We start from the raw sequence: 17,547 nt of genomic DNA, 5'->3' as shown, positions 1-17,547 counted from the left end.
TAATAAACGAATTTCACAAGTAAAAAAAATTGTCCTGTCTCGATTTTCTTTGTGAATTTTCCTGTGCGTTTCATTTTTACGGATGGCTTGCAGGAACTGCACAGCTCTTTTCAGAGTCCCCGCTGGCACGAAGACGGTGATCAGCCGCACCTGACATGGGTATCAGACGCAATTTTGAGCCGCACCTCCATGGTGAACAGAAGCTCGGATAGGCCGCCTTCCCTGTCAGCATACGACCAAGATCCCACCGGGGTTGATTACCCGGTCTTCACTATGGTTACTCGTACCCCAGTCGGCACCACGGGGAGGTAGCGATAGGAGTTACTGGACAGGACGCTGAGGACCATGAATGGGGTCTATTTTATTCCTGCAGGTGGCTTAAGGTGAATTGAAGATGAAATGTGTGGGTGAAGCTCGAAGAAGCGGATGAAGCGACCATCTGTCATTTAACAACGTATATAGATTTGTTATGTTTGAAAAACAAACGACGAAAATATTATTTAGATATTTTTCATACATAAATGCTAAAATCGCGATTAAAAATAGAAAATCGTGGTAAAAACTTATGGTCATTTGTATTTTCGAAGTCAAATTTAAGAAAAAAAATCAAAATTTGAAAAAAATGATTCAGAATTTTTTGTTCTGCATAGAACCAACTTAATCGGAATGGAATGTAAAGTAATCGGTATCCTAGCTGTATCATATATAGTTTACGACCTATTCTCATGTCTACCAAGTTTGTTTTGCATAATTTCACAGAAATCGGTCGAGCCGTTTCGAAGGAGTTCGACCACGAACATCGTGACATGAGATTTTTATATATTAATCATTAAATTAATTATCGAACAATTGAAAAATGTCAAGCATCATATAAACGAAAATTCAACGCTCTGATTGGTCGATTGGTACAAGCAATCTGTCCTCTCCCATTTGCTCATTTATTACGAATACGGATCTTTGAAATGAATTACTCGTTTGGTTTAATTTTCTGTTGCACTAAGCCCCACGTTTCGATTGATTCTATTTGCGCTTCCCCAGTTTCACCGTCTACAAGGTGCAAGAAGCGTTTAATTATTTCCATGCACGGGACTCTCCGTTTCCTAAATAACTACGCGCCTGTTTACCATGTGAACGATCGTAGGTTCAATCCCAGAACTCTTCATTGATTGATATATCTGTTTCAAGACGAATGAACTTCCCGTGCACAATTTCAAAATCCATACTCTGCTATTTCACTTTCACTTAGTATTTTAGCGTTACTCTAGACAGCGAGCAATGCCTGTGGATGTTGAATGATAATTTGACAGTGTTGCCTACAAGTGCAAGGTTGCCATGGAAACGGGTATAACATGAAATTATCACGACGATGTAAGTAGCAACGATATATTCGGGCGTGAGCGTTTGCAGTGGCTTTTTTTACATGTATCATCTCGAAGCCTGTCTTGCAAATTAGTCGCCCATAAACCACTCGCTGTGTAAATCGAAATGCAGTTCTTACTATTATTCGACATATAGGTTGTTTTGCGAAGTTTATTACGCGTATCATTCGAGAACGGATCGTCCGATTTGAGCTGATTTGATTTTTTGTATTGTCAGTCTAATTGAAATTCGTTTCGGCGCACCTAGCTTTTGTTCTACTGGTTAGAATCGAAAATAGCAATGAAGATACCAGTATTTTATCATGACGCGCACCATCTGCCATCACCGCTCGATCGTACCACTAGTGGGGTGAAGAAACAATACCCAATTATCAAACTAAACGGTTCTTTTCAAGGCCACCAAATTATTATCATCTTCTTCTTCTCAAATGGCGCTAACGTTCCTAGAGGAACTTCGTCGTCTCAACGAAGTATTACTTGCGTCATTTTTATTAGTATATAGTTGAGATTTCTATGCCAAATAACACGCATTAAATGCATCCTGAGTGGCAAGCTCTAGAATACGCGTGACCACAGTGCAAGTCGGAGGAAATTTCTTCGACGAAAAATTCTCCCGACCAGAACGGAAATCGAACCCGAAGGTGTGACGCTAATCACTCGGCCACGGGAGCACAAAATTATTATCATGCTAAGGATATAAAAGAAAAAAGGAACACATAGACGAAAATTTGCATTCTCTGGCTCACACATACTCAAAATGCTCTAACATTTGATCCGTTGGGGGAAATAATTAAAATTTTGCGTAGACATAGTTTGATGTGTATTATTTACACTTTATGTTTTTCTCGAGTGCTTCAAAATGGAGGATCTGTCGCACCGTGCCATCGGAAAAATGTATGGAATCGCGAATTCCACGGTGTCTGGTATAATAAAACAGTTCCAAGAACGTCTCACTGTAGATCGGAAGCGAAGATCTGGAAAAAATCCGTCAGTTCAACGAGAAAGATCACAAACGCGTGTTTGATGCCTTTAAACAGGATCCGAACGCCTCAGTTCGAGATGTGGCTAAAAAGTTACATGTGAACAAAACTTTCGTGCAGAATACCTAAATTCGACCTGTACTACGTACGTTTAAGGTTCAGAAGTCCCCCAACCGTGGTGAGAAACAGAATACGGTCACAAAAAGCCGTGCCCGGAAGCTGTACGACCAGAAGTTAACGAAACCACACTGTTGCGTATGGGATGACGTTACATATGTAAAGGCAGACTTCAACCAGATTCCAGGAATCCTGTATGTGACTTTCAAGGATGAGTTGGATAGCCCTGAGAACCTCCGGACACTGAAGATGTCGAAGATTGCCAAAAAGTTCTTAATTTAGCAAGCGATTTGTACTTGCGGAGAACACCCTTCGTTACCGCAAGCACCACGAATGGGCAGATGTATTTGGAAGAGTGACTCCATTAAAAGCTGCATGGATGCTTCTTAAATTAAAAAAAGTCTATGTCATTTAACACTGCAACATCCTTGAGGACAGAATAATCGAAATGAAATTTCTTCCTCATCTTGTTCACCAACTCCACGTGTTATAAATTCGTCATCCCAAAAATTCTACTTATCTGCACTTTAGAACAAAAATCTCTAATTTGTACCTTACAGTATCTGTACCCCAAAAATCGATAAATTCTGTTCCTTCCAGATGAATCTGTATCACTTATGGAATATGATCCTTGTTCCCTTTCTCGTCGGGGTCGAGGTCGCGTTACTTACAGTGTGTTAGAGATAAGAATCAAATTCCGCAAAACCGCATTTTCAGTATTGCGTAATTTGTGTACCACGCCCAACGGTGGTAATCTATACTGATTACCTAGTCAGTGCGGTGTCGAAGGGATCGCTTAGCAAGAATTGATTTTTCAGCTAATTTAGTCGGACCTGAGCGATTTTGTGGAATATTAATACCCTGTTTGAAATTAGTACTCAGAATCTACGATTTTAAGTGAAATTTGATTTTGATTCGATTAATTCCTCATTGCACTCACCGTCATCTACCTACCATCTACCTATAGAGGCTTTGATGAATGATTTCTACATATGCTAAGTTTATCTTATCATTTTATTGCGTTCCTGTCTCCATATTATGGTATTTTCTTCCTCTGTGTACATACTGATTACATTCGATATGTTTTTATTCAATCTTTGTTGTTACTCACATTCAATTTCCAGGACAATGTCTCAACTTCAACTGCGCCTTCATCCTGGTCCTGATGCTGCGCCAGTGCATCACGTTCCTCAGGACACGTGGTTTCACGGCGGTTCTACCGCTTGACCAGCACATCTACCTGCACAAGCTAACCGGGGTGCTGGTGGCTGCCTACAGTTTACTCCATACTATAATGCATTTGTTCAATTTCAGTAAGTATATGGGCTGAACTATTGGAATCCAGTGATCCTAGAGTGAATTGTGTACATAGTAGAGTGAACATTTTACTACTGTAAATATTTACTAGATGCGATTTATTTTAATTTTATAAGAGAACGTGAGTTGACGACTGTGTTTCGGGTCAATATAAATATTGGTATATTGGTATATTGGTTCTGATCATCAAATAATTTAAAACTCTTAAGATAATACACTGCGTTTCACAACAATAGAACCACTACTTTTTTCTGAGTTTCCAGGGATATTTAAGAAGTCGGTTGAATTGGAGTATATAGTGTAGAATATAACAACTATCTTCATTTAAAAGACTGGCCATTTGAACTTTATTGTTATGTTAAGGCACGAAACATTCAGCAAACAGAAATTCCAGTGTTTCATAACAATAGAACCAGATGGAAAAACACTCACTCCTTTACAAAATTAACGTCAATTTCACATAAATTACAATGAGTTTCTAATTCGTATCTCATCATCATCTAATTAGTTCTCAATCAGTTCAAATAACCCATTCGAGGTGGTTTTGACCAAGCTGCGCCATGTTGTAGTGTGTATCTCGTTCTACGCAAAGGAAACTGCTCGTTTAAACTCTTCTGATCACTCATACTGCTTGTAAGCTGCATCTACTATTCGTACGATCACTCCTCATAGGTTCTTAATAGGGTTTTGGTCTGGTAAGCAAACTTACCAGACCAGAATCTGAAGCCCCTATTCAAAACCCATGCCTTGACTTTCCGGATGTTATGATTTGATGCCAAATTACCCAATTATCAGTGTGTTTTTGATGCAAAAACAGAAGTAAATGATTCTGAAGTACTTCATTGCACTTCTGACTGTACATTGGTGTTGACCACACTGTTTTGGACATATTTTAATCAAACCATCAATCTGCCGCCTGCAAAGTTACGAGTTGGAGAATTACATTACACGTTCCGTAATTCCTCCCAGTATGAAGAAATTTTATTCAAGTTGGATTTCTCTTTATCAGTGAAGCTCTCCTGAAATCGTAAAACCCATGGGATTAGCTTCCACATTAGTTTTTGGACCCGCCGCTTTGGTGATGGAATTTTTATGGTTCGGAGAGAATTTTCTCAAAAAGGCCTGGTTAAGGTAGCTTACCATCAACACGAATGCACAGTCAGAAGTGCAAAGAAGTATATCAGAATCATTTACTGCCGTTTTTACATCAAAAACGATGTAATAATTGGGCAATTTGGCATTAATTTATTAAATCCGGAAAGTCATGACATGGTTTGACGAATAGGGGCTTCTGATTCTGGACTGGTCAACTCGTTTACCAGATCGAAACCCTATCAAGAACTTATGAGGTGTGATCGTACGTATAGTAGATGCAGCTTACAAGCAGAATGAGTGATTTGAAGAACTAAAACGAGCAGTATCCTCCGCGTAGAACGAGATTCACTCTAAAACATGGCTTAGCTTGGTCTAAACAACTCCGAATGGGTTATTTGAACTGATTGAGAACTAAAGATGACCTATGAATTAGAAACTAATTGTAATTCATGTAAAATCGACGTTAATTTTGTGAAGGAGAAAGATTTCTTCCATCTGGTTCTATAGTTATGAAACACTGGAATTTTAGCTTTTTTAATGTTTTACGCCTGGACACAACAATAAAGTTCAAATGGCCAGGGTTGCAAATGAAGATAGCTATTATATCCTACACTACAGAGTTTTCCATTTCGGGCATCCGAAAGTATACAGCCCTGCGCTGACAACCGTTTGACATAGCTGTCAACCAAAGCGTTATATCGTTAGTTGAATGTCTGCCATTTTACAATATGGATCGTTTTAGCATCGCACAACGTGTTAATTTTGTTAAATTATACTATAAAAATGATGAAAAACCAGCAAATGTTTTTCGAGCATTACGGACGGATTTTGGTCGTCATGGACGGCCTACAGAGCACACAATCGCTAATGTAGTATGTAAATTCGAACAAACTGGATCCGTAGCGGATATTGTGAAACCTGTGCATCATCGTAATGTACGTTCGGCCGAAAATATTGCTGCTGTTGCTGCCAGTGTGGAGGATGACCCGAATGTTTCAATTCCACGGCGTGCTCAGCAATTGAGCTTGTCAAACACATCATTGTGGCGAATTTTGCATTTGGACTTGCACCTACATCCATATAAAGTCCAACTGGTACAAAAATTAGAACGTGGTGACCATGGAATGCGTCGGGCATACGTCGATTGGGTGAACGAACAACAGCAGCAAAATGCTGAATTTTCGCATCAAATTGTCTTCAGCGATGAGGCACATTTCGAGCTCGGTGGCTATGTGAACACCCAAAATTTCCGTATATGGGGCTCAGAAAATCACACGTGATTGTTGAGAGGCCATTGCATCCGCCAAAAGTCACTGTTTGGTGCGCATTATGGTCTGGTGGAGTCATCGGACCGTATTTCTTTAAAAATGAGGACGGCGAAACGGTAACTGTGAATGGTGAGCGCTATGGCCGCATGTTAACCGATTTTTTTTTTTGCCACAAATTTAAGATATGGATACGGATGACATGTGGTTTCAGCAGGACGGCGCCACGTGCCACACAATACGACCGAACATGGCCATATTGCGAACGAAATTTGAGGGACGCATAATTTCGCGTTTTGGTGATGCCAATTGGCCGTCCAGATCATGCGATTTGAACCCGCTAGACTTTTTTTTGTGGAGTTATGCGAAAGACCGTGTCTATGCCAACTCTCCGCAAACTCTTGAACATTTGAAAGACAACATTCGTGAAGTTATGACCGAGATACCGCCCCCCATGTGCCGAAAAGTCATCGAAAATTACCTGTTCCGGATCAAGGTGAATGATGTTGTATTTCACACATAATGGCATAAACCAAACTTTAATTTGAAATAAAAGTTTCATCGAAATTCGAATTCTAAGTGTGTTTTATTTCAATTTACTTTCGGAATTTAAAGTTGGAAAACCCTGTATATACTTCAATTCAACAGATTTCATACATATCTCTGGAAATTCAGAAAAATGAAATGGTTCCATAGTTGTGAAACGCAGTGTATTATAACTTCTTGAACAGGTGAAACAAACTCTTTGATTTATAACACTGGTTAATTGAAACACTACAATTTTTGAATCAAATATTGAACGATAGCTGTAATTGTAATCTACCCAAGAAATGGCGTTGCTAATTTATAAAAAAGAGATTTCCGCGCGTCTTTATCACAATATGTCATTAAATTAAGAGCGTCCAACTCCTCACACTATTCTCTTTTGTACACAACTCATTTATAATTTTCCAAACTACACGAGAAATATTGTACATCATAATTCCGCACTAAGTTTAAGTAATAACTTTGTTTATTGTATCTTTCTAAAATTGATACTGAACCTGTCCGATTGATCCTGCTGTTTACCTGCCTGTTGCCTGCTCGCCTGCTACAACCACTCGCAACTCTCCTATCACCTTCTGACCTTCTGCTCTATCTTCTGTTTCACATCCGACCCGGGATCCAACCACCAACCCTCTGAACCATGTAAATATGAACACAACCCTTGAACAACTCTCCCTCGCAGCGACGATTGTCGTGAACGATCCGGTTGTCAACGCGAAGAACTTCACAACGGCCGAGTGGCTATTCACCGCTAGACCTGGTTTGTTCGGTCTGGTCGGGGGATGTGCCAATCCCACTGGAATCGCGCTGTTCTTCATCCTGCTCATAATGTTCATCTGTTCGCAGCCGTTCGTACGACGTGGAGGAAGCTTTGAAGTATACAACATCCTAAACTTTTGTTCTCATTCAAAACTCTGAAACTCTCTATCTGACTACCAAGCTAACCTTTCTTCATCTTTTTTGGTTTTCTTTCGTTGCCGAACCCACGTGTTCCGTTTCTCTTTGAATTCGTCTCTGTTCCTTTATCCCTAGGTGTTCTACTGGACCCACCTGCTGTACATTCCCTTCTGGATTCTGGTGCTCTTTCATGGTCCAAATTTTTGGAAGTGGTTTATCGTTCCCGGAACTATATACCTCATAGAGCGCGCCGTTAGGTAAGCAAACGCTTAAAGACTACCCCCTATCAACCAGAACAGCACGTAATAAATCATTCACCAAAGATTAGTTTGGATGCGAACGGAGCATGGCAAGACGTACATCTCATCCGGACTGCTGCTACCCTCAAAAGTCACTCATTTGGTTATCAAGAGGCCCGTTCATTTCTGCTTTCGTCCGGGTGATTACGTCTTCGTGAACATTCCGGTGATTGCCAAGTACGAGTGGCATCCGTTCACGCTGAGTAGCGCCCCCGAACAGGAAGACTACATTTGGCTGCACATCCGAGGCGTTGGCGAGTGGACCAATCGGTTGCATTATTTCTTCGAGAGGGAGCAGGAGCGACTGCACAACGGAGAGATCCCCGCCATGATAGCGGGATGTTCGACAACGCCGAGCTCTTCATCGGCGAGCCAGGTAGTGCAGGAAAAGGCGCGAGAGGTACCCCTGAAGCTACCCGGGGGACTAACGAAGAGCACAAGCGTGGAATCACCCCTGGCTAAGAGTTCAGAGAAACCATACGATAAACCGATGATGAACAAACGCGTCCCACCAGGCACTTCCAAGCTTGCTATGGAGAGCTACACAGCTCCCTCGTCCAACCCACCACCCAAGCTTGACAGACAACTGTCAGAGAACAAGGCGATCAAGAAGATTCAGGCTACGTTGCAGAGAACGTTCTCCCGGAAGGATCAATTCCGAGGAAATGGTGTGGCGAATGACGGTTTTATCGGTGATGACGGACTGGATGAGCCAAAACGGAAAGTCACACCCGAACATAACCTCCATAAGCTTCTGTTCCAACAGAAAGTTCCTCTGGAGAAGTCACTTTCGATGCCTGATATGCAGAACAAAGTCAAGAAACGGGAACGTATGATGGTGTAAGTACGAGAAATGCGAATAAATGATTCCAACTCAGAGTCAAACTACTAGAGAAATTCCACGTCAAATCAGCCAGTAGCTGACCCAACCCTCTCCAATTTTTTTGAAACTTGATACTTATGATGAAAAAAGGACGTATTCAAAATCATTGATCATTCTTTCAAAAAATCGCAACCGTAAGTCAAAGTGACAAAGTTGTTGTAAAATAAATGAACTGCTTGGTAAACATATTTGAAATGTGAAAAATCTTACTTAAAAATTGAATTTAACACATATCATGTGGTAACATACCACCAGGAGCATAGATATAACTCACTCATAGATTTAACCCACCAATTTTTTTGTTCTTTATTTTTTAGACATTCATCTATCGTCTTCTTTCCTGCGACTTTTGGGTTAGTTCACCTCAGCAAAAACGACCTAATAAGTGCCTCGGGATGTGTTTACAATGAACTTATTACCAACATTAATTTATTTTACACACAGATAAGGATAAACGATTTAAAATTCTTATATCAAGAGAATTTCAATACAATACACATTGAGTTCTCTTCTTTGGTCGTTTTGGCGGAGATATCCGATTGCCATGACCCCCCAGACCCAGGGATGCCAACCTTCCTGATTTTTTAGGATTTCCCAGACTTTTAAGCACGCTCCCTGATATCCTGACGAACACTAAATTTATCCTGATTTTTCTGGAATGATCCTGAATTTTACTGATTTCTGTACTCTTTACATTATTCGTAATAAATATACTGATTTCTATGCCAAAGTTTTCTGTCATGATAGTTCTCCGTTTCGCACTTGTATGTATCTTACATTAAGTTACACTTTGTACTTAACTTTTTGTATCTGTACCCTCAGTTGTTTCGTGTATTCTTATAATATAGAGCTAGAAAATTTCATGAAACCAGATTGTTTGACGAATTTATGAAATTACAACGAGATTAAGTTTTAGGAACAACATTGCTTTATTGAGGATAATGCGTATGCAGATGTATCCCCAGAGTTATTAATGTAGGAATACGTTGCAGAGTGTAAATATATCTATAACCATACTAAATATCATAAAAATTAGGAAAAATTCAACAAGTCTTCCACTGTTGATACGCTTTCCTCATTTGTTTAGTAAAGATTTATTCCAAAGCATGGATGATGAATTCAGTAAAAATTTAAATATAGATTTCTCTGCAATTGACTGTATTGATGCTGTAGGTTTTTCGGAAAAAATATAAACGATCAAAACGTCAGGCGAAGCAATAGCATATCCGCATATGCGAGGATTTATACCATGCTTATTAATTCTTTCACATATCCGGTCTTTACCCGAAGAAAGATATACTATGTTTCTGGTGGGATTTGGAATAGATTCTGTATTATAAGCTACTACCAACCAACCTGTTTCTCACATGTATGGCTCGCAGCAGTTTTCGACGAGGAAGCAAATATGTTCTGGAAGGGTGGAATATTTAAGCTGTATGAAAGATGGCGAAAGATCATGAAACAGAATATGGATATAAAATTAAATTATAATGCTTTGATGGAAAATTATGTTTTTGTTTTCCCAAAAATCGACATTTCGGAAAACCCAATATGAACCATCCTGATTTATCCTGATTTTTATTTTCATTCTTCCTGATTTTTTCAAATTATAGTTGGCAACCCTGCCCAGACCAATGGTGAACCCCTGCCATTCGAAGATACCGACTGTTTTTGTTCCCCTTATCGCGAAGGGGAAGAAACAATGATCTTTGGATCACAATTTCTTGTTTAAAATTGAAAATTCAAGGCAGCTTTGGCTTGGCTGGGCTTTTTGGCCTTAAGAGGCTTAAAACTTTGCAGTTCATTCGCCTCTAATTGGCTTCTTTTGAAAAACAAAGCAGTGGAGCAGTTTATGAATAATATTTCCGTGAGATAAATACGACGAATGTTTGAGCCACTGAGCTTGTCCCAGATCGGAAGTTGTTTCTGATGGTATTTTCCGGGGCTTCGTTAACCATGTCCCAGCCAAAACAAATTGGGCGTAGACAGCATAAAGCTAGGGCTCACGCATTGTTTATTGTTTGCAGTCAATATTGATGCAAATATTTGCGATGGCCTGTAGCCAATGATTCAGTTGGATACTTCTTAGATGTTTGGATATCCATCCAGAAAAAGGCGGCCATCTTAGCAGCCCCTTGGTATTTTCCACTAGGACCACCGGCATACTCCATTGGCTTCAAACTAAAGCTATAAAGAAGATGAAGCTATCGCCCATTACGTCTTCGGTAAACGGTATCAGTACATTGCCCAGCAGCTCCAAATAGGTTTCCTAATTCATTGTTGCTATATTGGTCTTTCCTCTTCTTAAAAAAGCACCCGTACCATGAGACGGCCTCTTCTGAAATTTCTGCTCAATTTCACCTGAGGATTTCTTCGAAAATCTTGCCAATTATACGCGCAGCAGTCAGGACCATCAAGATTGAACTTCTTTTCATCGGAAAAAATCACCTCATCCCACTCCTTTTTCCAGTTCATGTGTTGTTTCGCAAATTCCAATGTCGGCGGTACGCGCCTTGGGGTAAGATTAAGCTTCTTCGCCTTTATAGTGTAAACCAAATCTCCAGATCCTCGTAAAATTTGAGATACACGTCTTTTCGATATGAGAAGCTCAAGTTCCGACTCTATTCTCGAGCCATTCAATTTTCCAATCTCTCCAAGCTATATAATGCAGTTTCGGTTCCGGTTTAAAATCTTTGTTTTTCTTTCAAATGCCATATTATGGACCTTTATTGAAAAAAAAGTCTTACCACTGTTGGTCCTCTTCACTATCGCCCGGTTGCTTAAGTCGATATTCTTCAACTCGCGGACTAATCTCCGCTCGATTTCGGCTAAGAACTTTCCTTTCGGCAGCGTGCCTAAAAATCATCCGAAACGCTACACCGCCAAACTGATTATGGCATGAGTGTACGCACATAAAACCTCATCTTGATGATTTGATTGGTGGTTAAGATATTGTCATTAAAGTTGGGTAAATACTGCGCGCATAGGAATTTCACTCCAAAATATTAAAAAAATTATTCCCAAAAAGTATAGAAGCACTAATGGTAGCGAAAACAATATATTTACTACGCGAATACACTTACGAAAACTTCGTAGCTGAAATGGTTTGGCTTAGTCCTATATAAAAAAGGATGCCGTAAAATACCTAGGTGCGCGTGCATGAATTCCTCCTGCTGAAATAAAATGGTAATATCTCGAGAAAGGTTAGTCCTAGGATAAAGCGTTATATATAGTTTTTCGTGTGAATTCGCATGTATATTCCATATTTATATTACTTTTTATGGCATTTTAAATGGAAAAAATTCATACCTCTATTTTGGTGAGTTTACCACGACATCACTGTACGTCAAACTCTGTTGAATTGTGGAGGGATTTTCCAATAAAATATACAGAAAAAAATTGCGAAAGGGGGTGTTTCGAGATACAAAAGTTTTTAATACTAAATTCAATGTTTGAGTAAGGTTTATTAACAGTGCATTTTAAATGTTTTTTTAAATAGTTCATTTATTTTCCAAAAACTTTGTCAAACATCATACTTTAATCAGACATTTGGACATTAGGTTACGATTTTTTGAAAGAAAGCTTAATGATTTTGAATAGGTATTTATAAAAAATCAGTTGAATTTAAATTGGTCGTATAATGATGAATATTGTTATTTTCGGTAGTTTCCTTCGTATGTACCAACTTTTAAAAAAAATCTGAGAGGGTCGCGTCAAACTGTGCTCTTTTTCGGCTGATGCGGCATGGAATTGCTCACTACTAAAATAACTTTTATTTCCAGTCTGCGAGAATACATGCGCTCCGAATCGGAAAGATCATTTGATGAGGTTCAAATCAGGAAAGCTCGACTACAATCACTCGGTCTTGCCTATCTGAGTCCCCAGAACAAGTCCTTGGCCCAAAGCTTCCGTTACATGCGCAACAAACCAACCATCATAGCGTTCAAAACTCCAAGCCTGGAGAATTGTGAGCCACGCGATTCAACCAACTCGATGGTAGTTTCGCCCGGAATGTTCACTCAGAAGGAAGCGGAGGAGGGGAAGATTGTGCGCCGCGTTGGATCACCTCCGCCGGACAAACCAGGAGCTACCGACGAGGATAAGCTGCAGCGACCGGTGAACTATCCGGTGGGGAAACCTCTGGAGATCTACATCGATGGTCCGTATGGTGCACCATCGAGTCACATCTTCCAGGCACAACATGCGGTTCTGATAGCCACCGGAATAGGAGTAACCCCCTTCGCTTCCATTCTCCAGTCCATCATGCATAGGTACTGGAAGGCACGCCACTGCTGCCCACGTTGTAACTACGAGTGGTCCAGCGAAATTCCTCCGACCATCATGAACCTTCGCAAGGTGGACTTTTTCTGGATCAATCGAGACCAGCGGTCATTCGAATGGTTCGTGAATCTTCTCTCCCAGCTTGAGATCGAACAGGCCGAGCTGGGAGGTGCGATGGAACGGTTCCTGGAGATGCACATGTACATCACCAGCGCCCTTCAGAAGACCGATATGAAGGCGGTTGGACTGCAGCTCGCGTTGGATTTGCTGCATCAAAAGGTAAAGTATCACCATTACAGGCTCATCAAGCAATGTCTCATTTTCGCAATTTTTCAGGAAAAACGTGACCTTATAACGGGGTTGAAAACACGGACCAACGCGGGTCGACCGAACTGGGATAAGGTGTTCAAGCAGCTGCAGGATCAGAAGAAGGGCAAAGTGATAGTGTTCTATTGTGGCCCACCGCAACTAGCCAAAACAATTCGCTACAAGTGTGACCAATTCGGATTCCAGTTCCGCAAAGAAGTGTTCTAGGGGTGACTCCGCCAACCGCATGTTGCTTTCGATCGGGAGAGGATGATGAGAACGAGTGTAACGCTATTTATTTTACCTGTTTTTTTTTTCTTATGCTGTTAATTGTTGACATCGCAATTGTTGAAGTTCTGAAACTCGTTTTTTAATAAAAGTATTTTAATTTATTGATTCTTCTCTAGGTGCGACATCCAAACGAAATAAAACGCTGTTCCACTTCTATTCGATTTTTTTTATTAATCACAAACAATTAACGCTAAACTATTTGCGATAAGGCTGACTCGGGTACTGCTGGAGAAATGCATTGAGCTGCTTGTGGTTCAGATCCCTGCCCGGAACTATGATACCCTTGCTGGAGGTTTCCTTCTTGTCGGCCTTTTTGTCTAGGTACACTTTGTAGCACTTTTTGAAGGTGGAAGCCTCCTTCAGACAGAGTCGTTCCTCGAAATCGTTAGCCTTGAGGCAGGAGAACATAACGGCCATTTCTTGCAGGCATGCCACGTCGGACGTTTTGTCGGTTTTCCCGCTGACTTGGTTCTTCAGACGCAGCGGGAGGATTTCCTGGAAGGGGACAGTCGCTTCCCGTTGGGGCAATCGGATTTTGTACAGTATCGATGTGGTTCGCATTTTATATTCTGTTCTGAGTGAAATTAAGACAACAATTAGATAAAATCCGTCCATGTTCAATTTATTGGGGAAAAACAAGCTATTCGCGATTTAACAGCATTAACGATTCATCAGTCATCCAGTTAGCGACCAGATGGCAACGAGGTTTCTGAAATGACCTTTCTTAAGGCCGAGAGATAAAATGAGTTTTGCGAATTGGTCTTTTTCAAGGCTACAAAAGGCGAATGAACGGAGAAAGAGAAACCATGATCATCATTATTCAAGTCACATTCTCGATCCAGCTAGTAGACAGCAGTTATTCCTCGATGCTGATGTCAGACGCAGCTGTTTTGCTTGATACAAATGAAGAATGAAAGATAAATGTCGCACACAGTGGTGAAATTTTATTCGGTGGAACACCGTGTCAATTTGCATGCCGTCTGCTGGAGAGTGTTTCTGTATTTTTGCACCACATCATCTCTGCATCTTTTTTGAGGTGTAAGTTAAAAATTTCGAAATCGAAAGGGTTACATGCGTGAATGTCACTTTGCCTGCTGTACAAATCGGTATCACAATCACTTGTGATACCGATTTGTACAGCAGATGTATGGGTAACGTATGATACTTAGTGACTCAAAAACTTTGTTGACGTTGGACTACGTCTTACATTAAGGGTGCCAAATCAGAAAACAGGTCACGTTTTTATGATATAAAGTTAACGGTTATAACTATTTTTGCTGCGAACGGATTTTAGCGATTTGCATACCAATCGAATCGGAAACACATTACAATCCCATAGTTTGTATATGGTTTAAATTGATGAAAATTGGAAGCAATTCCATTTCCCCATACATTCGTTCTGTCCATTTGTGTGCTTTCACGAACTTGCCTGCTGAGCATTCTAGCGCCCTATGTTATTCAAGTATCCACGAGCAGCATTTTAGCAGAAACTGAAATTTCAATATTATTAAGGTGTTCTAAAATTAATTTCAATTCAATTTTACTTTTCGTTACGTCGACCAAAACCGTAAATGAACAAAGTCAGAGTCACAGTGCAAGGGGAAAAAGGTTGCAATTGTTTTCATGTACGATGCACTTGAAAAATAAACTAAATTTACTCCGTATGACCTAGATTGAGACGAAAAGTTTTCCACTAGTGTCTTAGTTTTAGAGAAATGAAGTATTCAACATCCTATTTGTGAATAAAGTAATAACAATTGCTGACAAGAGTGGTATTTCATCATTAGGTCGCTCTAAAATCCAAACATAGTAGACATTAGAATAGTATTTCTGATATAAGAAGTCAAAGAAAAAATTAAACACAAACAACAACAAACCAACATCGAACATCCTATGTATTGTTCCTCAATTTATCATAATGAAATTTTGATGTAAAACAACAAATCGTTGATTTTTGAGAAATTTAAAATGAATGCAGTAAATAACTATTTTAGAGAATTCAAATGTATTGTTTCTATAACACTTGAAAGGGGTAATAAAAGAGAAACTGAGTCAGCTAGAAGACGACAGCCAAACTCTGAATTGCTGAACTAACATTAAAAGAAAATTCAAATATCTACATTTTCATTTTAAGTGTAAAATCTATCCTGAATGAAAATATGAAGCAAATTGTCAACAGAATGGGATTGAATCGAGGATTCAAGTTTTACCAAGATAATGACCTAGAGCACAAGCCACATAAAGTTGGTACGTGTTTACATTACAATTGCTCAAACGTTATTGATACTCCCCCACAATCTCCCGACATCAATCCTAGCAAAAAAAAACTATGGGAGAAACCTGGGTAGAAACGATAGAAACCATCAGATTTCTAAAAATACCTGCAAAATCGATTAGAAATTTTATAAATTTAAAAAGACATTATGACTTTATCTAAATAGAATAGGGAATAAGAGATCTGCATGGTACGGATACGAACTCGAGTTTGTATCACTGTATGTTCTCATAATTCAAAACCATGACCAAGACGAGGGTACGCTAAGCCCAAAAATTGAGTCGACTATTAGATCGTCAGAAAAGATGATTTCAACACACAATACTTATGCAGCCTGTGAGATGGGTAAAACCGGTAGGTGAATTCTCAGCGTAGAATACGTTGACGGGAATACATTGCACTGCTTTCTGTGAAAGATCAAGCCTCGAAGTTAAAGAATAAGTACTCAAATTTCTTAACAAATCCAGTATCGACAAACATTTCTCGTTTCGATTAGGAGCTAATTTCAGAATGAATGAATGAAAACATATACCGTAACACATACTCTCCCTTACCGTGTTTCTCCGTCACCAGCAAATCGACCTCGGGCAGGAATAATGGCAATATACTGGATGAAATGTGTGGATTTCGAAATCCAAGTTAGATAATAAGGAGCAATAAATTAAACTCGGGTTTGTTTTTCTTTCATGACAGTTCATAAACCTTGGTTGCATGTGTGAGAGAACATAGAAACACGCGATGTTTTTCTTCCGTGCACAACACCGGCACATCAATGCATCAGTTTTCGTTAAGGGGATGTCCTAGTCTAGGAATTTGTAAATTAAAAAAATTATAAGAGGTTGTGTCCAAGATACGACCGCATTGTTGACGTAGAACTACGCTGTTATTCTATGTAAGTCGCTTATTCATACCTTCGGATATTATTCTATAATGCTGTGAAATTTTAGAAACAACTGCTTAGTAGAATAATCTCTGAAATGGTTTTTTCATTGTAGAATTTGTTGACGATAATTGATTGATGATTCATTCTTGCCCTCGCAAAACAATACACTAGCTGATCGTAAGTCGCAATTTATTTCATGTCAATGCAATGAAGATTTACCTCGAACGCTTTTCTTTTTTTTTTTGCCTTTTTCGCAATTGACATAGACTCGATTATATACATGTTGCACCAGCACCATTATTCCACATCTCATAACTACATCAATATATCTTTGGCACCGCATGGAAACAACAACAATGACAACACTTGCAAGTATCAAATATCATGCTACATATTATTTAGTATTGCCTTAAAGGAATCACACCTATAGGCATCGTTCGTACAACGTAAACCAAGCGCCAAACAAGCGTTCGCCATAGCATGCATACAGAGCCATACATTGGTGGCTTGAAACTACTAGGAATATAAAACACTTCTCATCATTTTGCGCTATTCTCAAGAGAATCGCTTCTGTTAATATTACTGGCCTCGAAAAAAGTTGTATCTCTTTCTCATGCTGGAGAGAAGCGCAGCTATCACCCTTAGTGGAGAAAGTTTTGCTACTGGCAAGCGAAACCACATACAAAATTCCAGAACGACATTTACTTTCTCGGTGACTAAATAAGCGAAATAA

The 17,547-nt window shown here is 39.6% G+C and overlaps 2 protein-coding genes across 3 annotated transcripts in view; one reads left to right on the top strand and one right to left on the bottom strand.

The window, feature by feature from the left end:
• The window catches only part of LOC129776333 (NADPH oxidase 5), a 232,572-nt gene extending 218,773 nt beyond the window's left edge, over positions 1 to 13,799 (top strand). Inside the window, exons 11-16 of the mRNA XM_055781919.1 lie at positions 3,601 to 3,789; positions 7,382 to 7,575; positions 7,732 to 7,853; positions 7,920 to 8,735; positions 12,561 to 13,338; positions 13,396 to 13,799. Of these exons, the coding sequence (XP_055637894.1) occupies positions 3,601 to 3,789; positions 7,382 to 7,575; positions 7,732 to 7,853; positions 7,920 to 8,735; positions 12,561 to 13,338; positions 13,396 to 13,593 (2,297 nt within the window). The 3' untranslated portion in view covers positions 13,594 to 13,799. The remainder of the gene's footprint in view (positions 1 to 3,600; positions 3,790 to 7,381; positions 7,576 to 7,731; positions 7,854 to 7,919; positions 8,736 to 12,560; positions 13,339 to 13,395) is intronic.
• An 8-nt stretch (positions 13,800 to 13,807) lies between these two features.
• Positions 13,808 to 16,622, bottom strand: LOC129776335 (uncharacterized). Of its 2 annotated transcripts, none has more exons than XM_055781921.1 (2): positions 16,486 to 16,622; positions 13,808 to 14,230 (listed from the first exon to the last, which is right to left on the bottom strand). In XM_055781921.1, the coding sequence occupies exon 2, from the start codon at positions 14,215 to 14,217 to the stop codon at positions 13,852 to 13,854; it is 366 nt and encodes a 121-aa protein (XP_055637896.1). In that variant the 5' UTR covers positions 14,218 to 14,230; positions 16,486 to 16,622; the 3' UTR covers positions 13,808 to 13,851. The 2 variants fall into 2 exon arrangements, with proteins under 2 accessions (XP_055637896.1, XP_055637897.1); XM_055781922.1 differs by having other exon boundaries at positions 13,808 to 14,225.
• Between the last annotated feature and the right edge of the window lie 925 nt (positions 16,623 to 17,547).

Source organism: Toxorhynchites rutilus, chromosome 3 (assembly GCF_029784135.1).
Source record: "Toxorhynchites rutilus septentrionalis strain SRP chromosome 3, ASM2978413v1, whole genome shotgun sequence".
NCBI lineage: Eukaryota > Metazoa > Arthropoda > Insecta > Diptera > Culicidae > Toxorhynchites > Toxorhynchites rutilus.
Note: the sequence above shows the minus strand (reverse complement) of the source record. Positions and strands in the feature narration are given on the sequence as shown.